This window comes from Bactrocera latifrons, unplaced genomic scaffold (genome assembly GCF_001853355.1).
Source record: "Bactrocera latifrons isolate USDA-ARS-PBARC rearing strain unplaced genomic scaffold, ASM185335v1 scaffold_94, whole genome shotgun sequence".
Lineage (NCBI taxonomy): Eukaryota > Metazoa > Arthropoda > Insecta > Diptera > Tephritidae > Bactrocera > Bactrocera latifrons.
The window spans coordinates 740,281-756,667 of NW_017537645.1; the positions used below are offsets into that span (position 1 = coordinate 740,281).

At 33.6% G+C, this 16,387-nt stretch overlaps 1 protein-coding gene across 8 annotated transcripts in view; it reads left to right on the top strand.

Annotated features, from left to right (window-relative positions):
• The window catches only part of LOC108977687 (segmentation protein cap'n'collar), a 144,377-nt gene that overhangs the window by 6,899 nt on the left and 121,091 nt on the right, over positions 1-16,387 (top strand). For 2 of the 8 annotated variants that reach the window (XM_018947504.1, XM_018947510.1), the window contains exons 1-2: positions 10,471-10,719; positions 14,222-15,128. Coding sequence is in view for 1 of the 8 variants with exons in the window: in XM_018947511.1 (XP_018803056.1) it covers positions 8,995-9,207 (213 nt within the window). In the remaining 7 variants the exon portion in view is untranslated. Of the gene's footprint in view, positions 1-8,815; positions 8,885-8,967; positions 9,208-10,432; positions 10,720-13,003; positions 13,665-14,221; positions 15,129-16,387 lie in introns of those variants that run through there. The other 6 variants (XM_018947511.1, XM_018947507.1, XM_018947505.1 and 3 more) reach the window with 6 other exon arrangements.

Sequence of the window (16,387 nt, forward strand, 5' to 3'; positions counted from 1 at the left end):
CGTGACAAAATTAATATACCCTGTTCAGGGTATAAAAATTATTGAAGCAATCTTTACAATTCTTTAAAAACTTTTAAAATAGGCTCCTCCTGCGTCGATGCAGCGCTGGCGGCTGCGGAAGCGTTGGGATGTCGGCCTTGGTTAAGTAGCTGTTGGCTGTGATGTCTTGTCGGATCCGATTGACATTTCGTTTGAGTCTCATGAGGAATTCCACGTAAAACCTTTGATGTCAAAAAATACAATGAGCATCGTTTTCACTCTGGATTTGCTCATTAATCAGCGACCTCTTCCCTATCCTCCAAAATGGCTGGTGGTTCTTGGTAAAGCAACATCTGAGTAAGCTTGTTTGATCATATCAAACGTCTCTGTCGCAGACTTACCGAGTTTCACACAGAATTTAATCGCGTATGTCAGTTCTAACGAACGCTGCATTTACGGCTTGCACCACTCACGGAAACACGTCGCGCGAAAATGTGTGTCCTGTCTCTCCAGGTGCTCGGAGACAACTGTCCAGCCGCTTGTTCGTTAGCTAGAAGCGCCTTCTACCGAATACGCATCGCGACGGAATAAAATCAGTCCTATTACTTTCCGGCAAACGATGTACATATAGAGCTTTATCTGAAAAGTCCAGTCCTTACAGACTTACTTAAAAAGCCGAATATCTCGAGAAGTATTAATGGTGGCAATTTTGTGTGTGCATGTACAGTTTTGCTATAGCTCCTGTCATTTACGAATTTAAAGATAAAAACTCACGATTGTAGTGTATTTTCTATGGACAATTTTTACAGGCTTTGGTCCAGTTCTAAATGTTAATATTAAGGGCTAAAATTTTCAGACAATTTTTTAGGGTATTTCCAAGGAAATTCGTGACGAGACTGAAAAAAATTAATACTTAAAAAAAAACACATCTTTATATAATTAGATGCAATTTAAAGTTGTATGAGTATTATATTGGAGGTAGGCGTGATTCCGGTCCGACTTTCGCACTATAACATGGTAATATCAAAATAATTCTATGTAGTCTATTTGGTGAAAATGCCAAGTAGGTCCGTGGATATCTGAGATGGCCGATTTGCTTTGCGGCAATTTCAGGCTGATCGGTGGTATTCATTGTAGTTTTGGCTTTAAAAACTGTTTTAATGTTGGCTCGATGCGATGGTACATTATTATCGTGTACAATCCATGATTTTTTCTTCCACAATTCGGGCCATTTTTGACGGATGTTCTCACGCAAACGCCTCAATATGGCCAAATAAAACTGCTTATTGACCGACTGTTCCTCCGGAACAAGTTCATGATGCATCGACACACGAATATCATATTAGTGTGATCAAATTGAAACTTGAATTTTTCCATTTCATTTCCTTCAAAGTAATCCCCTGCCCCTTCAACAGCACTTATGCCAAAGAATTTTCCATTCATTATAGCACTTGGAAAATCCTCCGTCGTGATGGGCATCAGACCCTTCTTCGATTCAGCTTTTATATCCTCAATTGAGTCAAAATTGTGTCCACGGAGTGGTCATCCTTCACTTTTTTAATATTTTCATCACTTGAAGAGGTCGAAAGTCGTCCAGAACGCGGCATGTCTTCAACAATATCTCGACAGTCTTTGAATCCATTCGCTCTAATGTACGAAAATTAACTTGTTTAGCTCATTAATTATTATGGATCAAGTAATAAAAATGTGTCGGAAGCAAAAATGAAATCACTGTGAAAGAAACTCACGTGTATCTTTCAGTACAAGCAGCTTGATGACAAATCAATTTATTTGCAAATTAGTCGCAAATATTTACGCTAATATATATCTGGTAAATGCTTTATAAATAAATATGTACATACCCACATGCACATACATAACTTGTTATAAGACTGGATTGACAAGTATTTCATATCGGCACATGTTCAGCCCTCCATGTGCTTTGTCTTTTGAATTTATTTACATTCGCTTTATTTCAACTTTTATTTTTATGTAAATATTCATTTTTGTCTGCATGAAAATTTTAAAGTTAGGATTCCCAAGAATATATAGTACGTACATATATGTATATATGTAGTTGTCTATACATGTGTATGTACCATATACATACTAGACGACGCGCAATCGAAATGTTTTCTTTACTTAAGAGCGCTTGGATACTGAACCTGAATCCAAAACGACGGTCTCCAAAAGAGATGCTTGACAACGTAGCTGAGGACTCTACATTCATTAAACGCATCATTACCGGTGCGAGACGTGGGTTTATGAATACGATGTCAATAAATATTGCTTTCTTGTTAGTTCTAGAGGAATAGAATTTTTATTTGGTGCATTTTATGATGAAAGTTTTATTGATGTTGTTGTCGTTTGGCTCCGAAATTAAATTTTTCAGTCATTAAAGAGTAAACACAGAAATGGGGTATGTTTATGAGCACGCGACAGAACATTCTTTGTTATTTATTTTTTGAGGATTATCTTTTTCAAATCTTGGTTGATGACCCATTCAAGCATTTCGACTGATAACATGCATAGGCTTTAAACTTTACATATTTTATTTATTTATTTGATTGATCGGCCCAAAACGTGAAATTTCTGCTTAACGAAGTGTTCCCTTAATAAATCCATTGATTGGCGCGATATGTGGAAAGCGGCGCCGACTTGTTGATAGCAAATGTCGCCGAGATCACGAGCGTCAGGCATCAAAAACTATCACACCAAACCGTTATTTTTCTGCATGAAACGTCAGCTCTTGAATTTCTTCAGGTTGCTCTTCGTCTCAAATGCGGCAATTTTACTTGTTACCCATTGTGTTAGAAATGAGCTCGTCGCTGAAAAAATTTGGCTCGAAAGCGTCGGATTTTCTTGGACGTTTCAAAAACCCATAAAGCAAAGTGATGTCTTTTGAGCAGCTACGGTTGGTTATATTTTCTCCACTGCGTACTGGACATGGTGTATTCGGTCGAATATTATCCAATAATGAATGCTAGATCTCTATAGGCCGATTATGTTGACCAAAAGATGAGCGAAATGCGTGTGATTAATTCTTAAATGAACGTCAATTTTCGTAATAAAGTCGATCGATTTGCAAACGTTGTTCAGGCGTAAGTCTTTCCATAACGAAATCCCAAGTAATACTGGCAATTTAACACGAAGGCTTGACACGACTCAGGTGTGACCTGTCAAAAAAAGGTGAATGAAAAAATAACTGTACTTGAATCACCCGTTATAACAGATGTCAATTGGATATAACCTTGTCTAATAAAAAACTTGGTAACTACGTTTTTTTACCTTGAACAGGGTATATTAAATTTGTCAAGAAGTTTGTAACACCCAGATGGAAGCATCGGAGACCCTATAAAGTATATATTTATATAAATGAGCAGTATTTTGAGCTGAGTCAATTTAGCCATGTCTGTCTGTCTGTTTGTCCGTCTGTCTGTCTGTATACATATATACGAACTAGACTCTCAGTTTGTAAGATTTCGTTTTGAACGTCATTTTCTCTTCAAGAAGCTGCTCATTTGTCGGAACTGCCGATATTGGACCACTATACATATAGCTGCTATATACACTATACACAAACTGAATGATCAGAATCCAGTTCTTCTATGGAAAACTTTCACATTTTACGATATATCTTCACGAAATTTGGTATGAGTTATTATTCACAGAAATAATGTAATATAGGAATACATTATTCAGATCAGCTTACTATAGCATATGGCTTTCATACAAACTAAACAAATAGTTACTAAAAGAAATACGTCTGTGAAGGGTATATTAGCTTCGTTGCAGGCGAAGTTAAAGATTTTTCTTGTTTTAGTGTTTTTTTCATGAGGCAATTATTTTTTTGAAGTTGGTTTTTTGCAACTTATTATTTGGTTTATACTCAGTTTGATTTGCAATTTCATAATGAACTGACTTATTCCGGTACAACGTTTCCAAAGCGTACAAATTTATTATCAAAATAAAGATTCGACATATCGTGCGCTGTCCAATACTTGGTAGACTCAACCGCCGGTAATTCGCCATGGCTCGGCCTTGCACCACTTATACTCTGGTGGATAATGTACATCCTCATCGTATAGTATGAACCAAAAGCGCGTTTGCTGCTGTGAAGCAGAGTATCCAAAATCCGCCATCGCGCGCAACAACTGGAGCTGTGTCTATCCACTTCATGGAAGTTTTTACGGGCTTACAAAATCTAAATCATGCAAAAATCTAAGTCGAACGACTAGTGAATGGGCCCAAAACGAGTTAGACATCGATTTTCACAAAAAACAATTCAACGCTGAAGCTTACTTTTGGTATAATCGCACCCATCAATATACAAAACTGTTTGGAGTGATGACAATCCACAAGCTATTGTTAAAAAGTCATCCTCATCATCTACATACTCAAAAAGTGGCCTCCAAGATCGTGCGATTTAACACCGCTTGACTATTTTTTGTGTAGTTAGGTGAAACTGCTTATCTGCGCATTTAGGTCCTTGATGATTGACGGCTTGGAAAGGAATACTCGGTGCATTATTGCTGACAGATTACCCCATTTGCTGCAAAAACTGGTCGAAAGTTGGGCTTTTCCGCTCGAATTTATTCGGTCATTTGCTCGAAATAACTCTTAACGCATAATGCCCTCATTTTTATAATTTTTTGCCCATAACATTAAATTATATGCATTTGGTTTCTTCTTGAAAACCACATGACTAAAAACACACTTTATTCCAATACTTACTAAAGCCAAATCTAATTTTGACCAATCGACTAGATTTGTGTTCGGCGGCAATAAAATAATTTGTATTTTTAATTGAGATTGATTTAATTTGTTTATTTATTCTTAAGTACATATCAGATATGAGATTAATAATAAAAGTAAATAAGCCACAAAATATCAGTAGTTTACTTAGCTGTTCAACTCAATTGTTATTTAATCATTTAATACTTACCAGATCGTGAGACCGCCGTAATGTGTTATACAAATATAAGAATAAAATTGTATTATCATGAAAAGATAACGTGCTTTCTAATGTTTGGATTTGTTAAGAAGACATATTTAATGATGAAGGATAGATGTGTATACACTGTGGGCAAAAAATAGTAGGATTTTTAAGTTTAAATTAAACAGTCAAAGATCTTACTGACATCGTTGGAATATCGGAAGAATCAGTGAAAATCATTTTGAACGATAATTTGGGTCTAATAAAAGTAAAAGCACGATTGGTTCCAAAAGCGCTTAATTTCTTCGGAAAAACAGCGTCGTGTTAAGGTTTGTGAAATAATGCTTTTCGAACGCCAGAATGTCATGAAAAGTATTATTACTTGCGATGAATCGTGGATCTATACCTGACACCTGGAAGCAGACCACGTCAAGAAGAGATAAGAGCGCTCGACATCTCTCATATGTCTGTTAGAATGATTTTGGTGGATATTTTGGATATGAAACGCGTTCTTTCTCGACTCGTCCCGATAAAGCTGAATTTTTTTCAAAAACAAGTAAACAAGTCTCCTTGGATGTGCTTAAACGTGCGAATTCCGATTCCACATTCATGGAGAGCATTCTAACTGACATGCAAGCAAGTCAACAATCATCAATTTTAATATGAATATTTGGCATAACAACTAATTCGACTTTAGTACATTTAACATTAAGGGTATTAAAAAAATATTCAATATCTTAGCAACTTTTACGTACAGTTCTCACTGTAAAATTGTTCAAAATTTGGTAGTATCTAATCTCACCTTAATCTTTTGAGCATAAAAATACTACATAAGTCGAGCTAAGTTTTAAACCTCCAACGCTGGTGGATCTTTAAATGACGCTAGATAAACGAGCAAGCGATTAAATACCATAAAAACACCACATGACGAGTATTCGTTTTCAAAATATAAAATTAAGTAGTAAAAATCCACACACATACTATACAGATGTATGGGTATCATTAACGAACGAAACATTGTTTATTATAAACAAAGTACACTCAGCTTTGAGAAATTTGAATGAGCGCAATTGCTGTAAAGCCTCAAATGCCACTCATTGATGCACGCATTAAATACTATGAATATATTTTTATTACGATTTGCAACTCATCTTAGTTGAATTGAGTTAAATCTATTCATGAACAGAACAACCAAACCCTTTGGTATTACAAACTAAAACTAATTTCAGTTGAAGTTTCATTTTAAATTTTAGTTAAAATTTGACAAAATGTTGAGCAGCATGTTGATTTTTGATCTCTACTTTTTTCGATTTCGTACCAATTTTTAAGCGCAATTCGTTAGTTTGTCCAGAAAGAGTCCTCAGCTATGTTATCAAGCATATCTTTTCCGACCTCTACTCGACGTCCTTTTTGTAAAAGATTAAGGTATTTTGATACGAGTCTAGCTCGCACTTCATACCCAAAACATTAACGAATAAGGTATTACGTCGATCCATAAGGGATGTTGTCTGTTATCTTTCTAAAACCATAATGACGATTTTCAAGCACTGTTTCCTTAACTTTTGCGATGTTCGTCATTAGTACAGTTGTACGACTCACAAGGGTCATATATTCGATGACTTCACAACCTTCACTAAACGCTTTGTATCACTGAAATACTTATGAAAAACTCGTTAACTTGCGATATCACAACCTATCTTAAATATACATATTTATTCTGCTTCCAAAATGTGGCTTGCCTCGTCCAATGTTAGAGCGACTTCTTTTTTTTTTTTTTTTTTTGAGTATTTAAGTCAACCGCACTGGCACAATATTGTAAACCGCAAACAAGTTAAAGTGTGATAATTTTTCAACAGAAATTATGACCGTTTGACTTGATACCGATAATACAGCAGTTTAAAACATCAACAAAAAAGTTACAAACCGTTTTGGTTAGGGCAGTTCATAATTGATATTTTTGACAAAACACGTGTGTTTTAACATCGATAATGTTGTTCTTGCTAGTATAAACGAAACAAAGAAATATCTTGAAAGAGCCGTTGCAAAAGTAATCTTTAACATTTTATAATCGTGGCACTGCGATAAGGAATTTTATTAAGGTTATTTATAATGTTTGGCAATATTTTTGACTCTTTCCATTTAATCGTATATACTTCACTAGAATAATCAACTCTCTGTTATCTATAACTAAATATACGGATGCGAGACATTAATAAAGGATGATCCATTTCTAGGTTCCCTACTTAAAAAAAAACACACACAAACTTCAATTTTAATGGGGAATGATTATTATCATTCGAAAGTACATTATTCGGCATTTATTTTTTGAAGATTATTTCTTTCAAATGTTGGCCGCAGGTACATACGTCTCAGATGGCCCATCTGTTTAGTCCAACTTTGATGATTCGTTCGAGCATTTCGACTGGTAACTGGTGAATGACATGCATGATATTTTAATCTAAGGCCTGAATCGAAGCGGGATTAATGGACTTTACATGTCTTCACAGGATATCTTGGTGAGCAATTGATAGGCCCAAAAAGTGAAATTTTCTGTTCACCGAAGTGTTTTCACAATAAAGCCATTAATTGATCCGATATGTGAGAGGTGGCGCTATTTTGTTGAAACCAAATGTCGCCAATATCACGAGCTTCAATTTCAGGCATCAAATAGTCGGTTGTCATGCCGCGATAATGGTTACGTTCTCACCAGCATCATTTTTGAAGAAATATGGACCGATGATTCCACCGGCCAAAAGAATAAGTCGTTGTTTTTTCTGTCTGAAATGGCAGTTCTTGAATATCTGCAGATTGCTTTTCGTCCCAAATGCGGCAATCTCGCTTGTTTATATACCCATTGAGTCAGAAATGGGCCCCCTCGTTGAAAAAAATTGCCTCGAAAACATCGTATCTTCGTGGAACTTTTCAACAGCTCCCGACTTTAATGTATACTCTCAGCTGCGGCTGCTATATTTTCCTCACTGCGTGCTGAACGAGGTCTATTCGGTCGAATATTATCCAATAATGAATGCTGAACACTGAACACCGAACAGCAGATAGACCGCTGTTAACTAAATACTCTTAAATATGTATTGTAAAACCATTATTAAGCACTTTAAGCCTAGCACCAATTTGTTGAGGTGTCTAATATCAATTTCGGCTATTTCACTTGGTTCGCGAGAACAATGCAGGAGAAAATGTCGGAATGTATCTAACTCATCTTCCTCCATACAACTTTCACAATTTGTTCTCGACACGATTTTCTACCTTATCACATATATGGCTATGGGATAGCTTCCAGAAAGATCTTGCTAAGAGCAAGTAGTTCAGTGAATCCCTTGCATTCTACTCTACATAAAAAAGATCTTGCAATCGCACAGGTGCTAGTAGTTGAGCAACGCTTGCTATATATCACAACAAGCAAGACGAGAGCAGAGATCCAGATGGTTCTTTATAAGGTACTATAATTGGGTTAAGGGTGCTCTTCCTTGCGAACTCATCGCTCTCGTTATGTTATGAACAGATCCACAAATAAAATAAATAATGAAGGACTGTTGACAGTCGCGACAGACACTCATTCACTAATTTTAAGTGCACAGTGAGCGAGCTCAACCCTCAATATTGCAACGTCCTTAATAAAACCCAAAATATTCGAAAATTTTTGTGTTTTGCTTTAAAAAAACTACATTTATTTGAGTTATACATATTTAAATGAAAAATATTAAATTATGATTATATAATCTACAGATGTACATATGTAACCTTTAATATAGAAATGAGCGAGAGTCCTACTAAGGAAAATAAAATCGGTAATCTTTCTTAAAGAGCGTTTTAGATATATCATAATGAGAACAAAATGTCTATTTTTTTATTAACTCTCTTGTTTTTTATTTCTTTTGGCAGAACTATAAAATAGATTGGACCTTTCAACTGTAGACGGTGGAGCAAAAACTTGGATACTACCTCTTAAACGTACACCAAAGTGTCATAATTCATTTGTTATAAAAATTTTATATATAGTATATAATATTAATTGAAGTTTATATTTTTTACAGCAAACATAAGGTGAATGCTTCCAGAAAATGATTGATCTAGATTATCTGCCGCGTTTGGAGTCTTTATCGCCGGTTAAAGACATAGAGGCGTACCATATGACGATATTGGAGAATAAAGAACCTGATAAGAGTACAACGGTTATGAAGTCGTTAAACTTAGGCAACGAAAAGGGTTGGGAAAGCAGAGATGATCAGCGAAACATTATGTCCGATCTTAGCGGTTGTCGGTACATTAGCCAGGTAAGTGCAAGTAGAATTATTTTATTTTATAAATATTGTTACTGAGAGTATGTATGTATGTGTTGCAGACAACCTTTGAAGTTTTATAAACATTTTTTATTTATTTTTTTCATTTGTACAATCTGCCATAATAAAATGTGGTTATTAAAAATTATTATAATTCATGCAGCAGCGAGTCAAGTTGTTTATAAAAACAGGCGTATAAGAATAGTGGTATGATAAGGAGCGATACATAATTATAAGAATTTATTTTTGTTTCTTTTTTCTTATCACAACTAAATGACTAGATGGATTTAAGTGGAAATGCGACTACTTATTATTAGGGTGTGTTAAATGTACTAAAATGTACTATATTTCATAATATTATAATGAGACATTTAATTAAGGTATTAGGTGTAGAGAATAAATACATTATTTTTTTAATTATCAGTTTTTTCTTTATTAAAATAGAGGCGATAGTGGCCCTGTTGCGGTAAAACTCTCAACCCCCATTGAGAACTTTTTTGGAAACTCTGGTTACCCACTGAATCTAAGCCATAAATGTTCTAAGATACCTTTCATATTTTCTAAAGAACTGAATTAAGTAAATATCATGGATATTATATCACTAAAAGCTAGTCCTGATTAACAAGTCCTATTAAAAAAAAAAAAATACCAGCAAACTTGAATTTATCTATAATGGAAGTTATGAATCTGTTTTATGAAAATTTATGGCATAGCTAAGTGCTTAATCTGATACCGTTTTTTGTTTTTTTTTACATTTACACTAAAACTATTTTTTATGTATAGTCACTTTTTTTACCTGAATTTATCACACAACGCACATCTGTCAGTACCAGGGTGGCGCTATCATTCTATTAACAGCTGCTTTTAGCATGAAAACTTTGAAAAACTATTAATGCTGTTCTAAAGTATGTATGTAAAGTATATTTAAAATGGCGGAAAGGCCACTAACCTCTGATATATAATATACTTTTTTTAAAACGAGTACTAATTTCTCAAAATGTGCCTAATTTCTCAAAATGTGTCTACTACGTTTTACCCAATTCATCATAATACAACCCATGACTCACTCTTGCGCTCTCATTTCCAATTAAAAAGCTTTTCAATATTACAAAGCTTTTATCTAAGCAAAGCATTTCAACACACTTGGCATGGTGAATAACTTCAACGAACGAAAATTGAAAGCAAACGCAACAAAACTCGTATGACAGCGAGTTGTAGTTGTTGTGTGTGTTCAGTTCATTTAAGAATTTTGCTAAATTAACACAAAAGTTTCGTAGATCCAACGTAAACTAGATTTGAGGTGAAGTGAAAACGTTAAATACATTGAATTTAAGTAAAATTAACTAAAGATCTAGTGATAAAACGAAGTAACAAAGTGTTCGGTAAAAGCCGGAGTTTTTATTCAATGTTTGATATGTGCAATCGCAGCTTATTTCGGCATTTTTATTTAGTGAGTGTTTGAAGTTGAATTTTGCGTCGACGACGACGACGTGCAAACGAACGTAGGTATGAAACGGCAAATAGCAAGAAAACGTGCAAAGTGCACAGAAATCAAGTTTTGCGGTTAAACGTTGTACCTTCGCACGTCTGTCGAAAATTATGATGGCATTTGGATTATCAGTTTTTTCTTTTTAATGTACAAAGTGTTTTTATATGCGAATAGCATGGCGTAAATAAAATGAAAGCCCGTGCTGCTTGCTGCGCTGCTACGTTGCCGTTCGCTGTGCTCGGCTTGTGAATCCAATTGGAGCGGCACTAGCTAAAGTGTTTTTTTTAAATAATATTTGTATTGATTATTGTGTTATAAATAAGAGGGCATATATTTGTGCGTGCCTGGAAACGTTGGTGGAAGAGTTAAAATTGTTAAAATATTAAAAGCGCTAAAGAATTTGTCTCTTAAATAGCACTGATTAGAAAATGGAATTTGACAAGTGCAATGTAGCAGCTGGTGATGTGCGCCAGCGAAGTGCAGCGCTTGTTGCTGTGCTGTTGTTGTTGTTAGTGTTGTTTACTTGCAGCTGGTGTAGTAAAGTAATGTGTTTTGTTGCTGTGTCATGCAGTTGGTCATATGTTGAGTGTTGTCGATAGTCAAACAACCCTAAATTGTAACTCCAATAGGAAATATGGTTGAAAAGAAAACGTCACAGTTGTTCACATACGCATTTACGTTTTTGTATTTCACAACAAAACACAGCAACTAAGAATTCATAGAAAATTCGATTGAAAATCATACAAACGTGGGTTTAATTTTACATACATACTTATTTAATTATTCTGTTTACGTTGCGTGTTTTTTTGCAAAATAGAAATATGAGAACATTTAATTAAAGTTATTGCATTTCTTCTATAATTTCTTACAAGTATCAATTAGCAGCGATTCCTGCATTATTTCAGATTATATTTCTGCCGTTTGTTTATATCATTACTTTTAATATTTAAATATTATATTAGAAAACATAAATATTTTTATCGTTTTGTTTATTGTTTCTAAGTGCATTTTGTTTTTGTACTTCCGGCAAAGCGAAAAATACACGTATAATATTTATATGCTTTGTTATGATCTCAGCCAATAAGAAATCCAACAAGAACAGTGTTGCTTACTTTTCATTATGTGTGCACCATAAAAAGGGGATAATAATTATAGTGAAATTAAGTTTGTTAATTTTGTAGAAAAATTTAAAAAACTTGCTTGTTAGGATACCAAGGAAAAATAATATCAGTAAATGTAATAAGAATGTTTAGGGTTTTTTTTGTTTAATTTCTAAAATATAAATTATTAAGGTTAAAATTACTTTTGGAGAATTTTTTTCTTCTGTTTTGAAAAAATGAGTTCTTGAATTTACTTAAAAATGGATAGTTCATAAATTTTGATACTGATTAATATTCTGAAAGCATTTTCAGACAACATATGGTTTGTATATAATTCATTTTATACAAACTTGAACCTTATCTAGCCTGAACAATAATTTATTTGATAATTATATTTCATAAAATGTGTAACTTTAAGAAAATTAATTAATCTCCAGGGATCATTGTAATCCATAGTTGATACGAAACGAATGCAATTACTAATTTAAATCACCGTTATTACTAGGTTGATCGCTTTTATTCCCTAAGGAAGACGTCTCTAGAATGTCTGTAGAGAACTTTTAGGCATAGTTAGCAGAGTATAGATTTTTTTTTTTTTTACTTTTTTTCATCCGGTAAATACTTTTGGGGATATGAGGAATTTGTAAAACTTTTGGGAAAAGCGTCTTACAAAACTTTAAAGGTGTTTTTCTCGATAAGTGGCTTTCAGAGTTGGCGAGTCATCTTCAAATATTTACACGAACTATTTAGATATACATATATATTTGTCGAGTAATGATCGAACTATAAATTTGAAGCCGGAAAATCATTTCACCGCTCGACACATTTTTAGGGAGGCCCTCGAGGAGATCGGTTACCAGATCAAGGAAATCCAAAAATTGTCGAATGAATCCCCGAGTATTTAAGTGCATTAAATTCTAAAAACGTATATTTTTTATATTTATTTAATAAATAAAATGGATCTGCAAACAAAACATGAAAAACACGTTTTTTCTTACTTGCCAATGAATATAACCCCTTAACACACTTTTTCAAATATTTATCTAAAATTAACCAATGATCAAGATCAATATCGACTTTGAATAATTTAGCGCCACAAAAACTGGTTTGTTGCTGATTTCACAGAAAACTTTGCGATTGCAACTCACGGCGTACAACCTCAATGACCAAATAAAGATTTAGCAAACAAACAAAAAAAAATGAACAAACCAAGAAACAAAACACCGACACTCCTTTTCTAAACAAACCATTCCATATGATTGTATGCAAGTTTGTATTCGCGAATAGCCTACCCCAACCCACTCGCATGCTAAGCAGCGTCTTTAGCAAACAACAAAGAAATTCACATTGCGCATCAAAAACACAATAATAACAGCAACAACAACAGCGCATGCATTTGTTGTAAAACCAAAGTGAATTGGGTTGTGCTCATAGTAATGTGTGTGTGAGTGGGTGTGCGTGTATATGAGCGGGCGGTGAATCATGCGCGAATATACGAAATGTAACAGCGATGTCGGCTGTGATATCGTTCTGCTACGAATCGCATTCGTCGAGTAGACATACGATTGTAAAATATAGACAAAGCGCATTTAACATAAAACAAAAACAAAAACAAAAAAAAAAAAGACACAATAAAAGAATAGTGTTGAACGCATTTTGCCGCCTCTGAGCCAAAACGGTGCGCGCTTATGAAATATTCAATTATTCTAATGAAGACAACAAAGCCGTTGAAGTGTTACACTGCGGAAGAGGCAAAAAGTGAATAATAAAAAATAAATTTAATAATTTAATCTACCTAGTGCAGTTGAGCTATTTACGGTTTGACACTATTGGTCAAGTTAAATGTGAGGAAATTACAAAAGGTAACAACAACAAAAATTTACTTGTCAACATTTTGACAAAATTAACAAAAGAAACGTAATGAATAAATAAATTACAATAATAATAAAAAAAGGTAAATGACGTATTTATCATATTAACAGCTTAGCTGTGAATAGTGGGTGTTAGTGTGAAGCAATAAATGAAAAAGGGGCTGGTTCGTACTAGCGCCCAATAGTGTGTTAACAAAAAAAGTGAAAAGCAAAATTTCGAAAGTGAATGCTATTTTTGATACGTTTAATTTACGACTGCTGCACAATTTTTTTTTTTTTTAAATTTGCGCATAAAAAAAATTAAATTAATTTTGTGTGTGGTAAAAAACTTAAACAAAAATATGTATAAGAAAATTAAATAAAAAAATTCACAAAATTCGACATATCATTTAAGTAAAGCTAACTCAAACCAAAAGCCAAATAGCGCTTTTTTTTGGCCCTCTTCGCGGACGTCATTTTGTGTATTTTAGGTTTAATTTTTTTTTTTTGCTTGCATTTCTTCATTTTACTTTATTTTCCTTTTTTCGTGCTATTTGTTCTATAAAAAGACACTTTTCAATTGTTTGGTCGCAATTTTTTAGTATTCGTTATCTGCATTAGTGAAAGTACGTTCGCCAAGTTCAAGGACACGCGCGTAGAGCGTGCGATAGCAGCAGATCATCAACAGAATTTTTTTTTTTTACAAAAACAACGAATAAGTGAATATTGTGTTAGAAAATTAACGACGCAGTACACAACGAAAGTAATAACAAGAGTTTCAGCAACAACAACAACAAAAATTCGCAAAATCAAATAAATATCTCCACAACACCAACAACACATAATGCGTGTGTGGAATTCGCAATTTTCACCGTACAGTGACCTGTAATCATAAAAAAAAGTTCAACTGAAATCAAACTTGCACCTACCCTCCAGACAGCAGAGCACCCCCCTTGTTCACACCCTGAAAATATACAATAACAACAAGCAATAAGAAAATTAACACAAACAAACAAGTTCTGTGTACGTGTGCGACTGCTTTTTCTGAATTTGTGCGAAATAACTGGTGCTTTCGCGAATATAGACAACCTTGTCGGCATTTGTGTGTGCGCATCTGTGTCTGTGAGAGTTTGCATGACTACCACGTGGGCGCAAGGACAAACATCACATAACACAGGATCATTCAACTTGTAACAGCGCAATTGCAATCGCAAATTTCAACAAGTATTCTTTTTTATTGCTTTGGAGAAAATACAACAATATTCCACACACCCGCGCCGCCAAAGTGCTGTCATTGTCAACGTCGTTGCAATTGGCTAGCAGCCTTCTTCGGCGGTTTTGTTTTATGCTTAAACCCCAGTCTGAGGGTCAGCTGCTGTGTGGCAAGTAAATTGCGTAGCAATATTGGCTCTTCCTCTCCGGCTGTTTGGCGTGTGTACCGAACATAGTGCTGGCGCAAAATAAAAAACCCAAAAGGTGAGTGTACGACTGACTTGTATGGTCTGTGTGCGCACAGAATGCATTTAACAACTTGTATACATACCAAAATATATTCGCTTACAGTATTTTTGGCATTCATTGTGTACGCATCAACCACCCACGTCGTACTGTTAACATAACATTACTTATTACACTGTGCAACAAAGTCTCTTTGCTGGAAATTTTGGTTCATAATTATGCTTTTGATACGCTGATGTCCAGTGGTATACTACTGGGTTAGTTCGAATAAACAAAATATTAAAAAAAATAAATAAATAAAAAGTAAAAAGTAAAAATAAAAAATTATTTCTGAATTCATTTTACTAAAAAAAAGAATAATAAGTAAAAAAATTCAGAATCGAATTTTAAAGTTATTATAAACAAGAAAATTTTCCAAAAAAATATTCGGATCCTTTCTTTTTAAGTTAGTAAAGAAAAGTAAAGAAAAATAATAATTTCCGGATTTTTTTCAACTGCCTCAGATCAGTTATGAAAAAAGTTGTATTTCATCCAATATATACACAAATATTCGCTCTTGAGATATATTTTTATGAAAACCATTTTTAATTTAATAACATTATTTTGTTTCTAAAAATTAAAATTTTAAATAAAAAAGCTCCTTCATTCGAGCTGACTTAAAATAATACTCAGAAATTTGTTCACTGGTTCACGAAATCAATATTAACTAACAAGATTAAAGATTTGTTACATAGTGTACTTGTTGCATACATATCTACGTTCATTCATTCATACATAATATAATCAAAAATAATTCTTTAATGCAGAATTTACAGTATGACACAAAAATAATTTTCTCTCTTTTAATTGAATGCAAAATTTCCAATAACTTTTTTCAAATTCTTCTAAATTATTTTTTAATTATGTACATGTATTTTAATATTGGTATTAAACAAGAAAATATTTTACATTTGTTCAAATTTTAATTTAATTTAATCAAAGTTCATTTTGTATAAAATTAATGGAAATTGAAGAGCCTCAAATTATTATTTGCTGTCTCTTATACACATCTAGATGTGTATAAGAGACAGGAGTATATTATTTATTTATTTTTATTTATTAATTAATGGCTACAATACTTTTCTTATCTAGTTTGTTTTTATAAAAACAAAAATTCACGAAAAATAAAAATTGTTTTAATAAAAAAAAAAAATCACAGCATTTTAAAAACCTTTCATAGTTTAAAAACTTATTTTTGTCGCATACTGTGCGTCGTCTCATCGGTGTGTGTAATACCA